Raw genomic sequence first — 17,143 nt, forward strand, 5'->3', positions numbered from 1 at the left:
TTTTATCAACGGAGTTGATAATGTAAATTGGCCACTGTACAGAGATTCTAAAAGCTGACGTTTGGAGCGTTAGCCCTTCGTCAGAGCGAAATTAACATAAATAAACACAGTCATTCTTACAGCGTTACAGCGTTGTCGCTATGAAGTAGGTTGCCGTTTATGAAAGTGGTCTATTATTTGTTGCTCAAGACTTGCCAGATTGTAAAATCAGGGAGCTTCTGTTTGATGTTTTGTTTGAAGCAGCTCTACCACCAGTTACAAATATAGCCCCTGTCAACTATGGTTATAACTTTTGAGTCATCATCTAACAGAAGCCAGCGTCTTAAGACAACCCTCAAGTCTTTTATGACATCCTGTTGTTCACAGAAGACAAAATCTGTTCACCTTGACATTGTGTTGGCCAATTGCTGAATGCACATACTTTTCGGTTCAAATTATATCTTTTCTTTTAGTAACACCAAATAACCAATATGGCCCCTGGCTACAAGAACATACACTCTCTTTTAATCACAATATTTGTTTAATAATTTAGAACTGCAATGAAAACATCAGACCCCAGTTGTTAGAAGGCTGGATAGTGCTATCCACTGAATAATTGATCACTATCCACTGGATAACTCAATTGGTTTTGCGAATGTTTAACCGCTGGGTAGTGATTTATCCAGTGGATAACAATAACCACCTCTTGAACAACCGACGCCTGTATTTTTACTTTCATTCATCAAAATCAATTTTCAATCAAACAAAGAGTTGCAAGTCAATCTTCACAGGGATACAATAATAAAATTTATTGTTAATGATACTGGGATGCTAGCAAACCTCCACTAGGGATTAATATGTAGACCACTGTTTATTAAATACACAAGATTATCCATAATCCTACAGTAACATGTAAAAAGGGGAGAGGGAGCACTGGAGAACAGGGGGTGGGATTTATCTCTACATTTGGATTTATCTCTACATTTGGACAGGAAGTTGAAGGAAAAATGAAAAACGCACGCGTTTGTTATTAATATTAATGCTTAATATCCAGTCAAAGGTGTACCCTGCAACATTTTTTTGGCTTCCTCTAAACATCCGAGGCCTTATTCGCAAGATAAGGTAAATATCTATCTACACTTAAAACAGCTTTAGTTCAGTAAAATTGGAAACTTTTTCCAGTCAGTGGCATCATTTCTTTACTAGCAGAGTTCTCTTTTCTTGTGTTGCCTGGACTGAACAGTACGGGAAAAGACACCTCTGCCAATGGTCGGAACTCACTGTGTTGAGCATGCGTGGCGGTTATGTAGTGACCAAATCCTCACGTGATACTTCATGTTGTGTGGGCTCACTTAACAACAGGGAAATTACTGTAAAGGAATGGGTGGGACACAGCAGGCTCAAGTCACTGTAAGCAAACATATCATGGGGTTATGTAGCTTGAAGAGTGCCACCCAAGATCGTGGAGGGCAGTTGGATGAAAGTGAGTTTCGACCCATGGCCCATGACCCATGACCCATGGTCTCTTTGTCAGCCCAGCAAGCGCGAAAGAAAAGAGAACTCTTCTATCAGGGAATGGCATCATAGGTGATGGAGTAAATGGCATGAAACATGCACACACATGTCACTGCAAGAATTAAAAAAGAAACCAGCCAATGTCCCAACCCATCGACAGGGTGCCTGCCACTGACAAATACATGTAAAATCGTCTAGCGTTCTTAAGACAGAGCAAAATCTATTTAATCTCACTCCCAGTCAGGTCAATGGATTGAAAGACCATTTTTCTCAAGGGTGGGGAGTTAGAAAAAAATTAATGGTAAAGTAAGGAAGTGAAGCCAAGAGTACAGGGTACCATACGGGAAGGGGGAGGTTTTGAACCCCCATCTCTCCACCCCCTCCTTACGTAAAGGCTTTGATGGATTTTTTTGCAACCATGTTATGGAAATAATATTATATCTGAACAGGACAACAATACAAATCTGCTCAGATCTAAACATCTCCTGTTAATGCTGACTCAGTTGATGTTTTAATGTTTAGTTTTACAATAAAACCAAAAAGCTAGCAAAATTATTAGTTCCTATGACTGAGGAAATTTTGAATGAAAATATACACATAAAATAATTCCATTATGCTCCACTCACATAACTCTCATCACAATGAAATGCTTTAAACACCATTCTTTTCTTATAATGTTCCAATAGCTTCTTCTAATTTAAAACCTGAAATATATTTTCTCCAATATTTAACATACTTAGAAAAACTGGCATGTCTAGAACAAAGATTTCACTTTGCTACCTAGAGAAATGATAGCACTTTAATGCAGTGAACTACAAATCCGTACCATGTCACAGGAAATCACCTGGACCATTAAACATCTGCATGCGTGAGTTGAATCTCCTTTTATGCTTTTCAAAGCAGTGAACATAACTTCTTTTTCGGCGGTTCTGGGGGTTCTAATGCTGCCAGGATTGCTTCGTCGAAAACATTTTTCAATCCCTTTTGTGTCAAAGCTGAGCATTCCACATATTTCACACCTTTTAGCTCACGTGCTTGCCTCTCTGCATTCTCAACAGAAATGGGTTTCTGCTTGTTCTTGGATAGCTTCTCTATTGTGCCTGCGTCATCTCTCAAATCAACTTGGGTACCAACAAGGAGAAACGGAGTCTTTGGACAGTGATGCGTGATTTCTGGAACCCACTGGCAAAACAATGAATAGGGTTTTTTACTATAACTACATCGGCGATTATTGAAAATTCTCCGCACTGATTGGTTGCACTTTCGGTAATTATTACATGATAATCATCTAAGTGGTTTTTTTTTTCCAAAATGGCTGCAAGCCGTTCTGTCGAGGAGACAGACAAAAAAATTAATTTATTGTTTTAAAGAAAACACATATTTTTCAAATAATCACCCACATGTATGTAATTACTATACTAAAACAATTATTATTCACTTCAGGCTTTGTGAATATTGTTGAATAAAAACCGAGACCTCACCTTTGGCAAACAACAATGTTAAATATAGTGTCACACCATAAACAAAGTAACAAAATTGTTGTCAAAACCTTTATAAATTTTGTTATCCAATATAATGTTATCATTTTGTGACATTGCCATTTGTTGACGTCATTGATGTTTCTTAAATTACCTAATTGTGCAATCACACCCAACAAAGACAGTAACTGAATAAGGCAACCAGTCTTAAGGATTAACTATTATCATTTTGTTACCTCTGTTTACAGCTACCTTGTTATACAGGGCTCGAAATTAAAAAAAATTCCAAGTCGCCTTTTGGCGACTATCAAAGAAAAAATGGTCGCCAAATGCAAAAATGCAGTCGCCAGCTAGTACAAGAACAGAAACTCAGATTAGAGCCTCATTTAATTAGCATTGTTGTTCGGCTTCTGGTAGATTGTGGCAGCTGCGGTTGTGGGACAGACCGAAATACTCGATCTTGAATGACTTAAAACATGAAAACACGAAAGAAAAAACTCCTGAACACTTCTGCGTGACAATCTTACCTTAAGCAGTAAGTGAACAAAGTAATAAGAACATTTCAGGGTTACTTTGGCCAGGAACAACTGCATCTTTCACATCGCACGCGAGAAATCGTACGCTCTGAACAAACGTTTTTGAAAGGCTTTGAAACGCTTCTTGTTTGCATTCTAACAACGATCTTGTTTCCTGGTAATTTCTAGACTGCAGCAAATTTCGAAAATTGCTCAGTGTATCCTTCTCTTGTGAGAAATAATTCATGACTTTCGGTGTAGACTCGTCTCACTTGATCGAGGACATGGTGAAAGCCGGTTCCTTGCGACCAAATCTGCGACAGAATGCAGCGGCCTTTGAACAAAATGTTGCGCCCGCGATCATCATGCGAAAGGGTATGTACTTTAAGTAGGGTTATTAAAGTGTATCATTATGATACACTTTAATAACACTACTTAAAGTACCAACCTGCGAAAGACGCTGTATGTCCTCTCGGAGGTCGCGATTCAAGTTTTTTTGGAAAAGGTAAACAGATTTAATTTGCATTTCCTTTTGCAGAAAAGCAGTAATGAGACTAAGGAAATTGTTTCTCACCTTAAGTGTTTTATTTATCAGAGGAACATAGTCGCCAAAGTGGCGACTAAACTCGAATTTTCAGTCGCCAAGTTAAAAGTTTTAGTCGCATTGGCGACCGTATCGGTTGCAATTTCGAGCCCTGTTATATGTCACTTGAACCAATTCACCCATATACCAGTAATAGATTAGATCATGAAGTTAGATGAGTGGATGTTGATGCCAACCAAAACATACTTAAGTTTTATGCTGAGACCATTTCACATTGATATGTTACAATTTCTTTCGACAGTACATTCACTACACCACACAGCTCACCTTTTCTTTGACATTTTCAAAGGATGAAGGTGATACTACAGAGAAACAGACTAAAAATACATCAGTCTGAGGATAGGAAAGTGGTCTCAATCTGTCGTAATCCTCTTGGCCTAAACAAGAGAGAGTAAAAACGTAAGCAAAATGCTTCCCACTACTGATGCAGCAAAAAGCCATCAGTCAATACTTATACTGTTGCCTCTTAATGGCTTTCATATTATGGTAATTTTGGAGGCATCGTCCGTAAATTAAGGGGTTCATTTGGAGGGATCAGGCATGGTACAGTTGTGCGAACAATGGTATAATGCCAGTGTGTTCCAGGTTTCATTCCTAGACTTGTTCCCAGATCGGAAGTGCACAACTGCAACACAAGGAACAGGGACCGCCTACATATACCACTCTGTAGGACGGCCGCAGGTCAGTGCGCGTTTACCTTTAGAGGCCAAAAACTGTGGAATAGTCTCCCAGATGAGTTTCAGTCTATCACTAATTTAGATGTATTTAAAGTAAAGATAAAACAGCATTTTTTAAGGGTATTTTTGGAAAACTAAGTTTTAGATATTTCACATTGTAAATTAAGCTGAAAAGCCTTTTTGAGGAGTTTAATATTTAAAGTTTATTATTATTATTATTAATACGTTGAATTTGTTGGCTCTTTACTGGGTGCTTTAACCCATTGACTCCTGACACCCCCCCCCCCCCCACCCCTCCCCATTGACAAGTACTTGAATTGTCTGGTGTCAGACAAAGTAAAATCTCTTCAGTCTCACTCCGTCAAGTCAATGGATTAGAGAGGAGAAGATGCAGAGGTTGTGATGGCATTAAGTTTACAAAGTCATTCCTTGAGATGGCATGAAACAACCCCTTCCAAGTTGCATTATTAAAATAAGCATGTCTCCATACCTAGCTGCATTACAAAGTTTACTGCTTTCAATGAAAATCAAATGTTTCACTAATCCCAAGGCAGTATTGTAGAATGATGAACTCTTGATAATTTATTACTCACCAGCAGTATCAAATAATCCTAACGTGAAAGGTTCACCACCAATCATAACGGTCACAGCATAGTTATCAAACACCTGTAAAATGCAAACACAACAAATGTAAACAATAAAATTATTCTTTTGATATTCTGATTCCAAATTGATCATTAAATGACCAATAAAATATTGTATACTGGACGCTTGTTTTTTTAAAGGTGACTCAAACTGGTTTCAACAATTTGGAGTGCCCAAAGGACGCAAGCTTCTAGGGGGGTCTGGGGGCATGCTCCCCTAGGGAATTTTTTAAATTTAGACACTCACAGATGCAATTTAGTGCAATCTGGGGGATTTAAAGTGACGAAATTTCACATATGGAATTGACACTTGCTTGGAGTCTGACAAGAAATACTGGAATGTTAGTTAAATAAACATCTCATGTGAGCGACGCCAAAAAATATTGCGGACGCGAATTTGTACGTGAAACAAAGTTTTTTCAAGCTTTTATAATATCTTCAGTGACTTCACGTTCGAGCTAAAAATGTGTTGTCCGACATTTTCTAACTGGAAGGAGACGGTCAAGCTTTCTGAGGAGGCGGCTCATTGAGCCGTCGACCGGCCGGTTTTGAGAAGGCTGACCACTCTCAAGGTAGAGTGAACAGATTAATGCGGGAAATGTAGTGTTCTCTAACATTAGCATAAGAACAAAGTTTCGCAAGTTTTTCAAGTGAATACTTTTGCCCCATTGGAGTCTGTTTGCATGTTAAGAGAAGGGTCTGCGACATTAAAAGCATCTCCAAGGATCAAGAGTATATCAAATTTGTAAGCAATTTTAACTTATTGTTGATGTACATGAAGTTTTTGTCCAGTTGTTCATTTTCAAATCAAGCTAACCAGCATTTAAAATTTGCAAGTATTTTTACCCATGTCTGGCTGTCAAGGCCACTTTACGTGCTCTGACTTTCGGCTCGGCCTTGCTTGCATTTTATTTTATTTTTTTAATTGATAAAGCCTAAAGGGCCGAAATTTTGTGGCGCATAAAATACTGGAGTTGGCGACCATATCTGAAAACTTAGGGGCCAGCTGGTCCCTGAGGTTTTTTCCTGAAAGTCGAGCACTGGGTTACTGGAGGGGACATAGTTTTGGAGGTAGAGGTCATTTAACAAATTGATGTCAGTTTTTCAAGCGTCTGTCCTGTTATTGATTATGAATTTCGTCATAACATTGTCAAAGTCGGCTATCTCCTCGTGGATCCGCAGACTACTTTGACAATGTTATGACAAAATTCATGATCAATAACAGGACAGGCGCATGACAAACTGACATCAATTTGTTTTTTACAATAACCAAAAAGGCAGAGGGGTTAAATTAAGTCAAAACACAAGAAGAACGCGAAACAAAAATGCGAAAAACTTCAATCTGACACGAGCAATATCACATCAGTTTCGCATAAATTATAATTAATTCATGTGTCTGTCGGCTTATTGACAACAAAAATTAATTTTGATTAAGTTGTTGTTACAAGAAAATAAGTAATCTTGAATGACTAGGCTATTCTATTGAGTAGCTTATTGGTTCATTCAACCACTGAGGTCAAAAGGGCAAAATACACCTTATTCCAAAATGGTCGCCATTTAATATTCTTTTGCCTGATTGCAAATTGGCCCTTTTGGCCTCATTCAAGGTTAAATATTCTCTTGTATTATATAAACACCAATGAAATACCAAGTGAGCTTTCGCGCGAAAAACATGATATCTTCACACGTGAAAAGATCACTGTTGCTATGGTTACATATGAAAATCACGCCTTTTGATGCCTTTCGTGAAATGATTTAGTATTTCAAAGGTGTTTATATAATAAATAGAATATTACATGGCCGCTTAGAGACATAAAATTTCTCTTCTTGTGTTGACGAGTATTTTACTTGTTCGCTGCGCTCACTCGTGAAATAGTTTTCAACACTCAAAGAGAAATTTCGTATCTTCGCGCGGCCATGTAATATTATCCTCTATGAATTTTATGCTTGAAAGCAAGGCCAAAAGGTCAATTTGCAAGAAAACAAAAGAATAATAAAATAGCGGCCATTTTGAAATTTGAAATGAGGCGTATAGGCCATTTCTGAGTTCACGTCTTCCTGAGTTCATGATGCGGCGGCATGGTCCATTGGCTAGGGCATTGGGTTTGCAAGCGGTTGCCCTGGATTCAAATCCCATTCTAACCTCTGGTTTGGATTTGCTTTCGGTTGTCTTGAGTATAACTCTACCACGCTTTGTAAATACCCAACTGGTTGCCTCTTGCCAGTTGAGGTTCTTAATTAATTAATAATGTTTCTGTTAAGCTTGTAATGAATTGTTTCTTTCATATTATTAAAAAGTGGGGTGCCTGTAATCTAGCTTGATAGCTAAGTGCACTTCCACTGTAACAAATTAAGCATTCACATTTGACAAAAAGTGAGTCTAAGTGTGAGGCTTTTCTTAGTTTTCATTCAAATGTAAAGTAGAACTAATTACCAGCCCAAACATTTGCACCTACAATAGACTCACTTTAAGGACTGTGCCTACTATTGTTATTGCGCATAAGTTCTGCACATCTGGAGATACTCGGATTTCCTATTGGTGATGATTACTAATACAGGGATATTTTTACGTGGTTTAAAACTATCCAGAGAAAGTAGATCTTATCAAGTACTATACTCTTGGTATCCAAAAAGAAACTTGGGGGTAACCATGCATTTTTGAGATTAAGCTTCAATTTGGGAAACAACACCATACACTGCTCTGTATTTTAAAGCTTTTTGCAAATATTATTCATGAATTATCTTTCAAAAATGCGTGGTTACCCCCCATTTTCTTTTTGGATTTCAATAACACATGTTAAGATCTACATTTCCTGCATAATCACACAGAGGGGCAAAACTATCTTTAATTAGTAGGCACAGTCCTTAAAGAGGAGGCAGACATGAAATCAAAAATGGCCTGTTAATAATAACAAAGAGCAGAACTTACCGTGGGAACATATTCACTTGGAAATTTATTTGTGGTGTAAGATATCAGTAAACACGTTTTTCCAACAGCCCCATCTCCAACCACTACACACTTGATGGTTTGCATTGTGTGGTATTACAAGACAATAACCAGAGCAGAACTGGAAAGTAAAATAATGACATGTCAACATTAACACTGCCAATACCTCAAAAACCATTTTGATCTAATTACATTGAACACCTAGTGTCAGGGCTATAAAACAATATTATTGAAACAAGCACTTTAGGTATCCCAGCCCTTGTTTGGCAGACCAGTTGGCTGTTTACAATAATTATTATTGTGACCAAAACGTTGAATGGAGACTACCCTGAGTGCTTCATTTTCACTAGTCTGGCACTCTAAACCACTTGGCTACGCTATAACTCTAGCTGTAGGGAAGGATGGGGGAGGGAAGGGGGGGGGGGGGAGGGTGTTGCTAAGGAGGAGGGAGACGAGAGATGTTTGTCATATAAAGTTTGCCAAACAACAGATTTGGCATCGGAAGAATTCCTTGTGTGACTGAGATGTTTGATTTCAGAAAAAGCATAACAACAAGAGTCAACCAATGGATAGACGGGGGTAAACAATAATTTTTTTTTTAGATACTGGTACTCTTCCTATGCCAGGAGTACCTACCATATCATCAACACTGCAAGTTACCAGTTATTAAGTGAAGTGGGCAAGTGTATAAATACATCATTTTACTACAAATATCAACTAGTAAAACCTTGCAGGGTCGAAAAAACGTGATAATACAAGACAGATAAGATTAAAAAAATATAATTATATATATTAAAATAGTTAAAAGAACGTAAGCTGCTACATGCTGTCCCATATGCCGATCCATTTAATAATTATCCTGTGAAATCGCACAGAATGCCGCCCAATACTTAGCTGACGAGGCCGTAGGCTGAGTTTGCTAAAATTGGGCGATATTCCACAAGATTGAGCAGGATAATTGTTTTATTATTCAACACATTGATGAAAAGCACAATTTTCTATGTTTATTGGAAAAAAAAGCTGGAAAAACACCCATTTTTATCTGTGACACACAAAATTATGTATGTCGCAGCATATCTGTTGAGTGCGCTATGACTATATTTGGACATTGTCACAATGTGTTGAATAATAATTTGGGATATATAACTATTCTTACAGAGGTTTAAAGAGGTACAACAATACAGAGGATACAACTGTTCTTACAGAGGTGTGCATGTACAGTCTGAGGTTTCTTCCCAGATGCCCACTGTACCCGTGAGATACCCCATAAAGCTGACACTGATATTTTTTTATGGCAAGGAGACAAAATTCAATGGCTGATTATACCATATTTACTAGTGCATAAGTCAACCTTTTATGACCAAACAATCAGCCCCAAAAAATTGCCCTCAACTTATACTCAAGTCGTACAGATAGGGCTGGTTTGAACTAGGAGTTTCAGTACTGGCATGGAAACTGGGAGCAGTGACTGGTATTTTTTTTTTAAACAGTTGCAAATTTTTGAAGCAAGAGGGTACCGGAAATGTGTGTGAAAGTGTAAAGGAGCGAAGAAAGGTGTGCATATCTTTAGCCTGTGTGGCAGGCGTAACTGTTTTTTTAAGCAAAGGGATGATTTCACAACAATGGTATGTCAGTTCATTCTTTGAATTTAAACTTCTGTTCTGAAATTTCTGACCCCTTTTTGCAAAAGAGTTACCTTTTGAGAAATGCTGAGCGTTGTTGAGCAAACGTCAATTTAAATTTATTGTTGTGCTTGAAAATAGACTGCAAGCAGTCTCTCATTTTTCTTTGACATATAGTAGAGCGCGATTGCATGACACACCTCGTTTTTAACACTGATTTGCACAAAAAGATAATTTCATCCGTCGTGCGTGGCTCTGAGGAAAGAAGGACGGCTGCTCGTGGTCTAGCTTGAGAACTGATTTTCTCGTCACTCAACGGTTCAAGACGTTGAAGAACAATTTGACTTGATGGTCAAATGTAAGAGGTTTAAAGACTGAACATGTACGGTTGAATGATGATCAATGACGACCCACTGGAAAAGTACTCGACGTGAAGGCTGTGAGGCTGTTAGATTCCCTTCCACGTGTATGTGACGTCATCACGGGTGTCAATACCCCAGATTATAGACATGCTAACACCACAATCGACTGCACATGCTTTCGATCCTACATCCGACAAATTTTGATTTTTTTTCACTCATGAATAACCCTAAGGCTCGCCAGCAATAAGGAACAATTCTATCAACATCGGCTTTTTAGCCAGAAATGACGAAAAATCAATTTTTAGGCCTCGAAAATTGGGGGTCGACTTATACACAAGTAAATACCATAGTATGCACTCGTGTATGAGTATTACGGTAATTGCCTGACTAGAAAACAAGCAAATTTACTGGGGCCGGTTGCTCGAAGCCTGGTTAGTATAAAAACCTAAAGGTTTCCATGGTATTTAACACTAGTTAGCGCTAACCATGCTTCGAGCAACCCAGGCCTGGTGCTAACCCTTTGACATCTAAACCGGTCAGACTTAATTAGGAGTCAATGGGTTAATAATAGGCAAAGTTTTAATGGTTATTGGCAGCTGAGCCCAGAAGAACTGAATATCATTGACAAGCTTCTGATGTTGGACTTAGATTCATTCCTCTTTTTTGAAAGCCACACAGATGATTTACCACATGTATCACAACTGGACTTGTCAACAAGTTACGGGACTTCTTTCTCAAAGTGTTAATTAGGAGACAAAAAGTACATATATCACCTGCGTTTTGTACTTAATTTGTTTACAAAATTCATAAGGAAGCAAAACAAGGAACATGCTGAATTCAATAACATAAGGTTTAGTATTCTATTAAAGCAATTTCTGCGCTGGAACTAAATAACTCCCAGGCATTTTAAAAGATAAATTGGTACATTTTGATAAAAAGAACGAAACCGATCAAAGCATTTCCTTGCAGCCAAAGATCTTTCCAGATTATCTTCTAGTGTTGGACAAAACGGAATGTTCTACATCTTTAAGCACGGGTTTGATCCTTGTTAGATCGAGTCACTCAACCTCTGATGAACAGAGACGACACGGCCAACAAGGTACACGTTGCAAACGGTGAACAAATGCTTGCAATATCTCTTTTGAGCTGAGGGCACATTCGGCCATTTTATGCCACAAAGTGCAAACTAAGCAGAACATTTTGTTGCCAATAAGACGGTATACTTACCACAAAAATCGCTATAAATGCTCTTTCATAGACCGCTATGACACGAAATTCGGTTTTTAAATGCACGATTTCCTCAAGGCACAATTTTTCTCAAGTGATATTTGGGTTTCGTACCGCGCTTGGGGCGTTGGTAGAAACTTCACACGAACGAGGCTCTTAGTCACCGTGTTATGTCTGTTTGTCTGATTGGCCTAAAATTTAAACGTACTACGTTATCCAATAAAAAGCTTTGTTAGAACTCCGTGCTTTGCCCTGGAAATGAATGCTTTACTCACGTTACGAATAGATCAACGCACAGAACAATTTCGTCTTTGGTGGACTGGAGAAGGAATTAGGCAGTAAAAGTCACAACAACAGAATTGCAAAAATCTTGCATCCAATTATTAAAGCATTGGGAAAGGAAACGGAAACCGAGGGTTGTCTTGGTGGGAAACAGAGCCCATGCCCCTTTCTGTTTTTGACATGATTTGAATTAATAATTTCCACTTGTCTTATTTTTCATAAGTAAATGGATGTTATTTTCTATCATTGTTTCGAATGAAACATTTAAAAGGTATAAACTTTGCATATTTTAACCGAATTTTAAAAGTCATGACATGACAACTTCCGGTTGATCAAATTACGAACACTCGAAAATCGATGCTGGTGGAAAATAAGCGGGTAAAATTATCTCCCTCGTGTTGAATTTGGGTACTTGGTTTTACTTGGGCGAATTTATACTAGAGACGGACCATCCGTCAACAAGTTCCGTTAACATATCCTGCGTGGCAGAGAGAACGGGCGGGAGAACGAGGTGGAGAGCCGGGGGGGCGGGGTACTCCCTTATATGGGCTATATAGGTATGTGAGGCCCCAAAGGGTAGGGTTTTTCAGCCGTTTTAGTCATAAATAGGGTATCAATTTTGGCCAATTTTCCGCCAATTTGGTCATAAATAGGGTATCGATTTTTGCATTTTAGTCTTGAATTCGTTTTTTATTTAGAAGCTACTTCTTTATCATGTAACCTACCTAATAAAAGCAGATAAACATTGCCTTTAACATTGGTCTGAACTAGGGAAATAATTATAAGGTAGGTCTGCACCAGGGTATTGATTTAGGTCATAAATAGGGTAAGGGTTTTGGGAAGCGGGCCGCACACCCCTACCCAATTTTTCTGGGAGTACCCCCCCCTTCCCTCCCCGGGGTGGAGAGAAAGTGAAATGGATACGACTTCCCGAAAAAAATGACAGCGTGGGTGGCTACTGCCTCGCAGGCTGCCGTCAAGATGAATCATCTGTCTTCTATACTTACTAAAGACAGATAATCCGTCTGGAACTGTCTCACGTTTTACTCCAAGCACGCCATTTGGGAAAAGAAACAATTTAATAGTTGACAGCAAGATTAAGTCATAACATGTCACGCAACATGTAACATGGACAAGCTTGGGCAAAGAACGATAGCTCGCGATCTTCTGAATTCGTCTGTGAATAAATACATATACGGGCAAACAGTCGGATCGTCCGAGGCTGGTGGGACATAAAGGGTGCTTACCATTTAGCCAAATAATCCTGATGGAATGATCGTTGCATAAAGGTAAGCGATTTTCCGAATTTAATGACCAACCAGATGAGAATGGCTCTTACCATTTTACTACACAGCATTCCATCCTGCATATTTTACTCGATCTTGTGAGAAAGGGCCTGGAAACGGAAGGTTCTCGCAAATGGTAAGAGCGTTTCGCGAATTCCGTTCCGAACGGAAAAAGAGGACTACCTCTGGAGGTTGTCCACAATTTCCGAAAAGATTTTCCGGAAAATTGCCTTTCCGTTTGACCTCTAACCGAAATTTCCGGATTTTTTGGCTAAATGGTAAGCACCCAAAATTTCCAGAATTTCCAGTAATTTCATTTGCGGTACTCGGGTATTAAATCGGTTATACGACAACTTATAACCTATGTGTGCTCACCAATTAACAATTTATTAATGAACGAAATCATAATGAAATGAATAATATACTGAACTGCGGATACGAAATCAAGTAAAGCTATGATCTCGCAGTTATGGACGCAATTTTAGTAATTGCGTAGAGAAGCCTGAAAAATTCAGGACTTCCGCGGGGTTTGAACCCGTGACTTCGTCATACCGGTGCGAGAGGCTCTAACCAAGGTTGGGAGCTCGTCATTTGTGCATTCTAATTTTCCCGTGAGGAATCAGTGAATCAGTGAACGAAATGATATATGATATGAATCATATGTCATTTCGTTCATTGATTCATTTCTCACGGAAAATTTAGAATGCACAAATGACCAATTCATATTCCCAACGTCGGTGGCTTCATAGTTCATCAGTTGGTTAGAGCGTCGCACCGGTATCGCGAGGTCACGGGTTCAAACCCCGTTGAAGTCCTGAATTTTTCAGGCTTCTCTACGCAATTACTAAAATTGCGTCCATAACTGCGAGGACCATAGCTTTACTTGATAACAATTTATTGTTGTTAAATATTCAAGGGGTAAGGATGATCAAAACCTATACCTTGTCATGATACAGGGGCACCCAACGAGAATATAGTTCAAAACCACTTAAACATAGCATTGTTAAATGTATTTTAGTATTTTAACGGTAGATATAGGCATATTTTTATCCCTTAAAAAATTTTCATCTGTTCGGATTTCCTAGCTGAAAGCCTAGTGATCCGATCATTATAGGGATCAAAAGTTACCTTTTCGAAAATTTTAGCCGGAAAAAAGGCTCCCGAAAATTCTAGGTGACCCTTTTAGGGTAAAAATCCGTTAAAAACGGGCGATTATATCATTTTTCAGATGTTCGAAAATGCTAGGAGAGGCAGGCAAGCAAAAAATTTTACAACAAATGTTCCGAAAATTCTAGATCTCAAATCGTCTTCCGAACAGATATTTTCCGAAATTGACGTTGGGTGCCCCTGATGATATGTAACAAGGATTAGTCTTAATGGCCGTTTTAATACTAGAGACGCATAATTCGTCTGGGACGAACTTGGGCAAACATTTTTTATGCGTCTGTTAAATTCGTCTAGTATAAAGACGGCCACAAGACTCATTATGCGTCTGGACGAAGAATCTATTTTAGTGCGTCTTCGAAGACGCACTAAACTGGAAAGTTCGTCCAGACGCATTATGCGTCTAGTGCCCGTCTTTATACTAGACGAATTTAACAGACGCAGAAAAAATGTTTGCCCAAGTTCGTCCAAGACGAATTATGCGTCTCATGTAGTTCGTCCCGTCTTTACACTAGACGGATAACATGAGAGACGCATAATTCGTCTGGACGGATTATGCGTCTCTAGTATAAAAATGGCCAATCTTGCTTCCAGCATCTTGGTTTTATTAGTCGTACAGATGAAACATTATGTACAACTTTGTTCGTTTGAAGATAAAACAAATTTGACCAAAATGATTCTGAGGGTAAGTTGTAATGTCAGAAGGTTTCACAACTTACACACAAAAAAGTTACATCTGCTAACCAACATTTACAGTGCAGCAGAGTAGCTGTGGTGGCACCAACAAACAAAATGGTGATTTTTTTTCTGACAGCTACTTTCACCAAATCATATTTGACCACAGGAAACATCGCTACATTACTAATACATCACTACATAATGCTTCTTTCAGAAAAAATAAACGAGAACAGAGATCACTTTCAGTTGTTATTATACTTTTATTATAAATAACTACTTTGTGAATAAGAAAAATCAATTAACACATCAATACGATATTTTATAGGCAGCTCCTATTGAAAACCCTCCCTTCAACGTTGCATAATATTATTATTCTGTACAGTTATAAAATTCATATTTACAATTCACATGTTAGTTCAAAGTGATATAAAATTTGCGTCCTTAATTCCCACAAAAATTTACCATGGTAATTTTAGGATTTTTTTTGTGAAATTTACTACTTCAATAATTTAAGTAATTTTTATTGAGAAGATGTCACAAATAGTATTATAATAGACTGAATTAAATATACACATTAAATAAAAATATAAAACATAAATAAAGAAATTAAATTAAAATATAAAAAATAGAGAAAGACAAAAGTATGTTAAACGTACTGGCCAAACCAAATGGTAGGACAAGCATTGTCTTAAAAATTAATTTCTAAACTATCTCAATGGCTGTGATATAAAAATTACAGAAAGATATAAAATACTGGTGTATAAATATCCAAACAATCATTTTTTGAGCTATCTTACAGTGTACATTCTACAGCTATACAATTATATACAGTTATGGATTGATTGTATTTGCAGGTTCCAAAAATTATTTTGAAGACTAAATGAAAGAATCTGATGAACATTTTTCATTTCTTGGTATTTCAACTGGTGAATCAGTAACATTGAATTTTCCATCACTATACAGATTTGTTGTTAATTGCCCTTCAACTATTGCTGGAAGACCTACAATATTATTAATATAAGACTTATACAAAATACAATGCTAATTTTCTCTAATGAATGTGATTTATTCTTGCATAGATCAGATCCTATATCTAGTGCAGAAGAAAATTGTTGACATTATATGTAAACAGCATTCTCAACTTGTCAAATTGGCAGGGTTTCTGCTGCATTTTCTTCCATGAATTTCCTGAAGTTTGCATTTTCCAATTCAGTCATCACTTTGTTCAATGCATAGATCTGAGAAAACACAATTTGCATTATGCAATCTTTTACACAACTACAGTCTCAGACAAAACTTGCTGGGAAAATGTGACATGCCACTATATAAAATGCTCATTCCTTTATTTATATGTCTGATGAAATACTAAATTCTCCCTAATTCCCCTGCCCCCTCCCTAGTCTAAAAGTGGTTTAGATACAGCCAACTACTGTATAGTATTTTGCACCACATTATCAACATTGATATGTGGAGGACAGGTGGGGAAAGGGAGGAGGAATGAGCAATAGACGTTGTTTGTGAGTGAACATCAAATGATTCTTAATTAGAATCATTTACTGCTCCCTCCAGGATAAACTATCCACTGCAGAGGGTGTGGGAAGAAATGCACTTCACACTCTGGACAAATGAACAGTCTACTGCCCATTTTTCTACAGTATCTGTAGACATAAAAAATATATGAGTTGAAGCTCGCAATTGCATGGTCAAGAGTTCGAATCCTGTGCAAGCCTCATGGATTCTTTCACGCTTTCTTCACCACTGCTCAATTGCAAGGTGCTGCTTTAATATCTGCAATGATCTTCAACTCATGTATTTCAATTTCCACAGTTCAAATATCATAGGAAGAATAACAAGGGTGACAAATTACTCCTTACTTTTGATGTGAAATTTCAGCGTTAATTTATAATTTCACTTGTGAAATTGCACTGTTGCCATGGCAACTTCTCCTACAGTACCAAAATGGCATCTTATGAACATAATTTGTCACCCATGATATTAATAGCTAATCAAATAATATACTTGTGAAATTAGGGAATAATTTCACTTGCTACTATTACTACTACTACAGACGAATACGAGGGTATTACCCAACACCAACTCTGGAATCATGGATGACTGCTCTCCGCTGGTACCTGTTGTTCATAAGGGAGCGAATCTCGCCAG

The 17,143-nt window shown here is 37.9% G+C and overlaps 2 protein-coding genes across 2 annotated transcripts in view; both read right to left on the bottom strand.

Annotated features, from left to right (window-relative positions):
• Positions 1 to 1,988: 1,988 nt before the first annotated feature.
• On the bottom strand, positions 1,989 to 11,742 carry LOC137997750 (cell division control protein 42 homolog). Its single transcript, XM_068843956.1, has 5 exons — positions 11,571 to 11,742; positions 8,342 to 8,480; positions 5,362 to 5,434; positions 4,359 to 4,468; positions 1,989 to 2,676 (listed from the first exon to the last, which is right to left on the bottom strand). The coding sequence occupies exons 2-5, from the start codon at positions 8,444 to 8,446 to the stop codon at positions 2,389 to 2,391; spliced, it is 576 nt and encodes a 191-aa protein (XP_068700057.1). The 5' UTR covers positions 8,447 to 8,480; positions 11,571 to 11,742; the 3' UTR covers positions 1,989 to 2,388.
• Positions 11,743 to 15,228: 3,486 nt separating this feature from the next.
• LOC137997768 (uncharacterized) overlaps positions 15,229 to 17,143 on the bottom strand; it is a 10,277-nt gene continuing 8,362 nt past the window's right edge. Inside the window, exon 7 of the mRNA XM_068844006.1 lies at positions 15,229 to 16,218. Coding sequence (XP_068700107.1) covers positions 16,126 to 16,218 — 93 coding nt within the window. The 3' untranslated portion in view covers positions 15,229 to 16,125. The remainder of the gene's footprint in view (positions 16,219 to 17,143) is intronic.

Source organism: Montipora foliosa, chromosome 3, assembly GCF_036669935.1.
Source record: "Montipora foliosa isolate CH-2021 chromosome 3, ASM3666993v2, whole genome shotgun sequence".
Lineage (NCBI taxonomy): Eukaryota > Metazoa > Cnidaria > Anthozoa > Scleractinia > Acroporidae > Montipora > Montipora foliosa.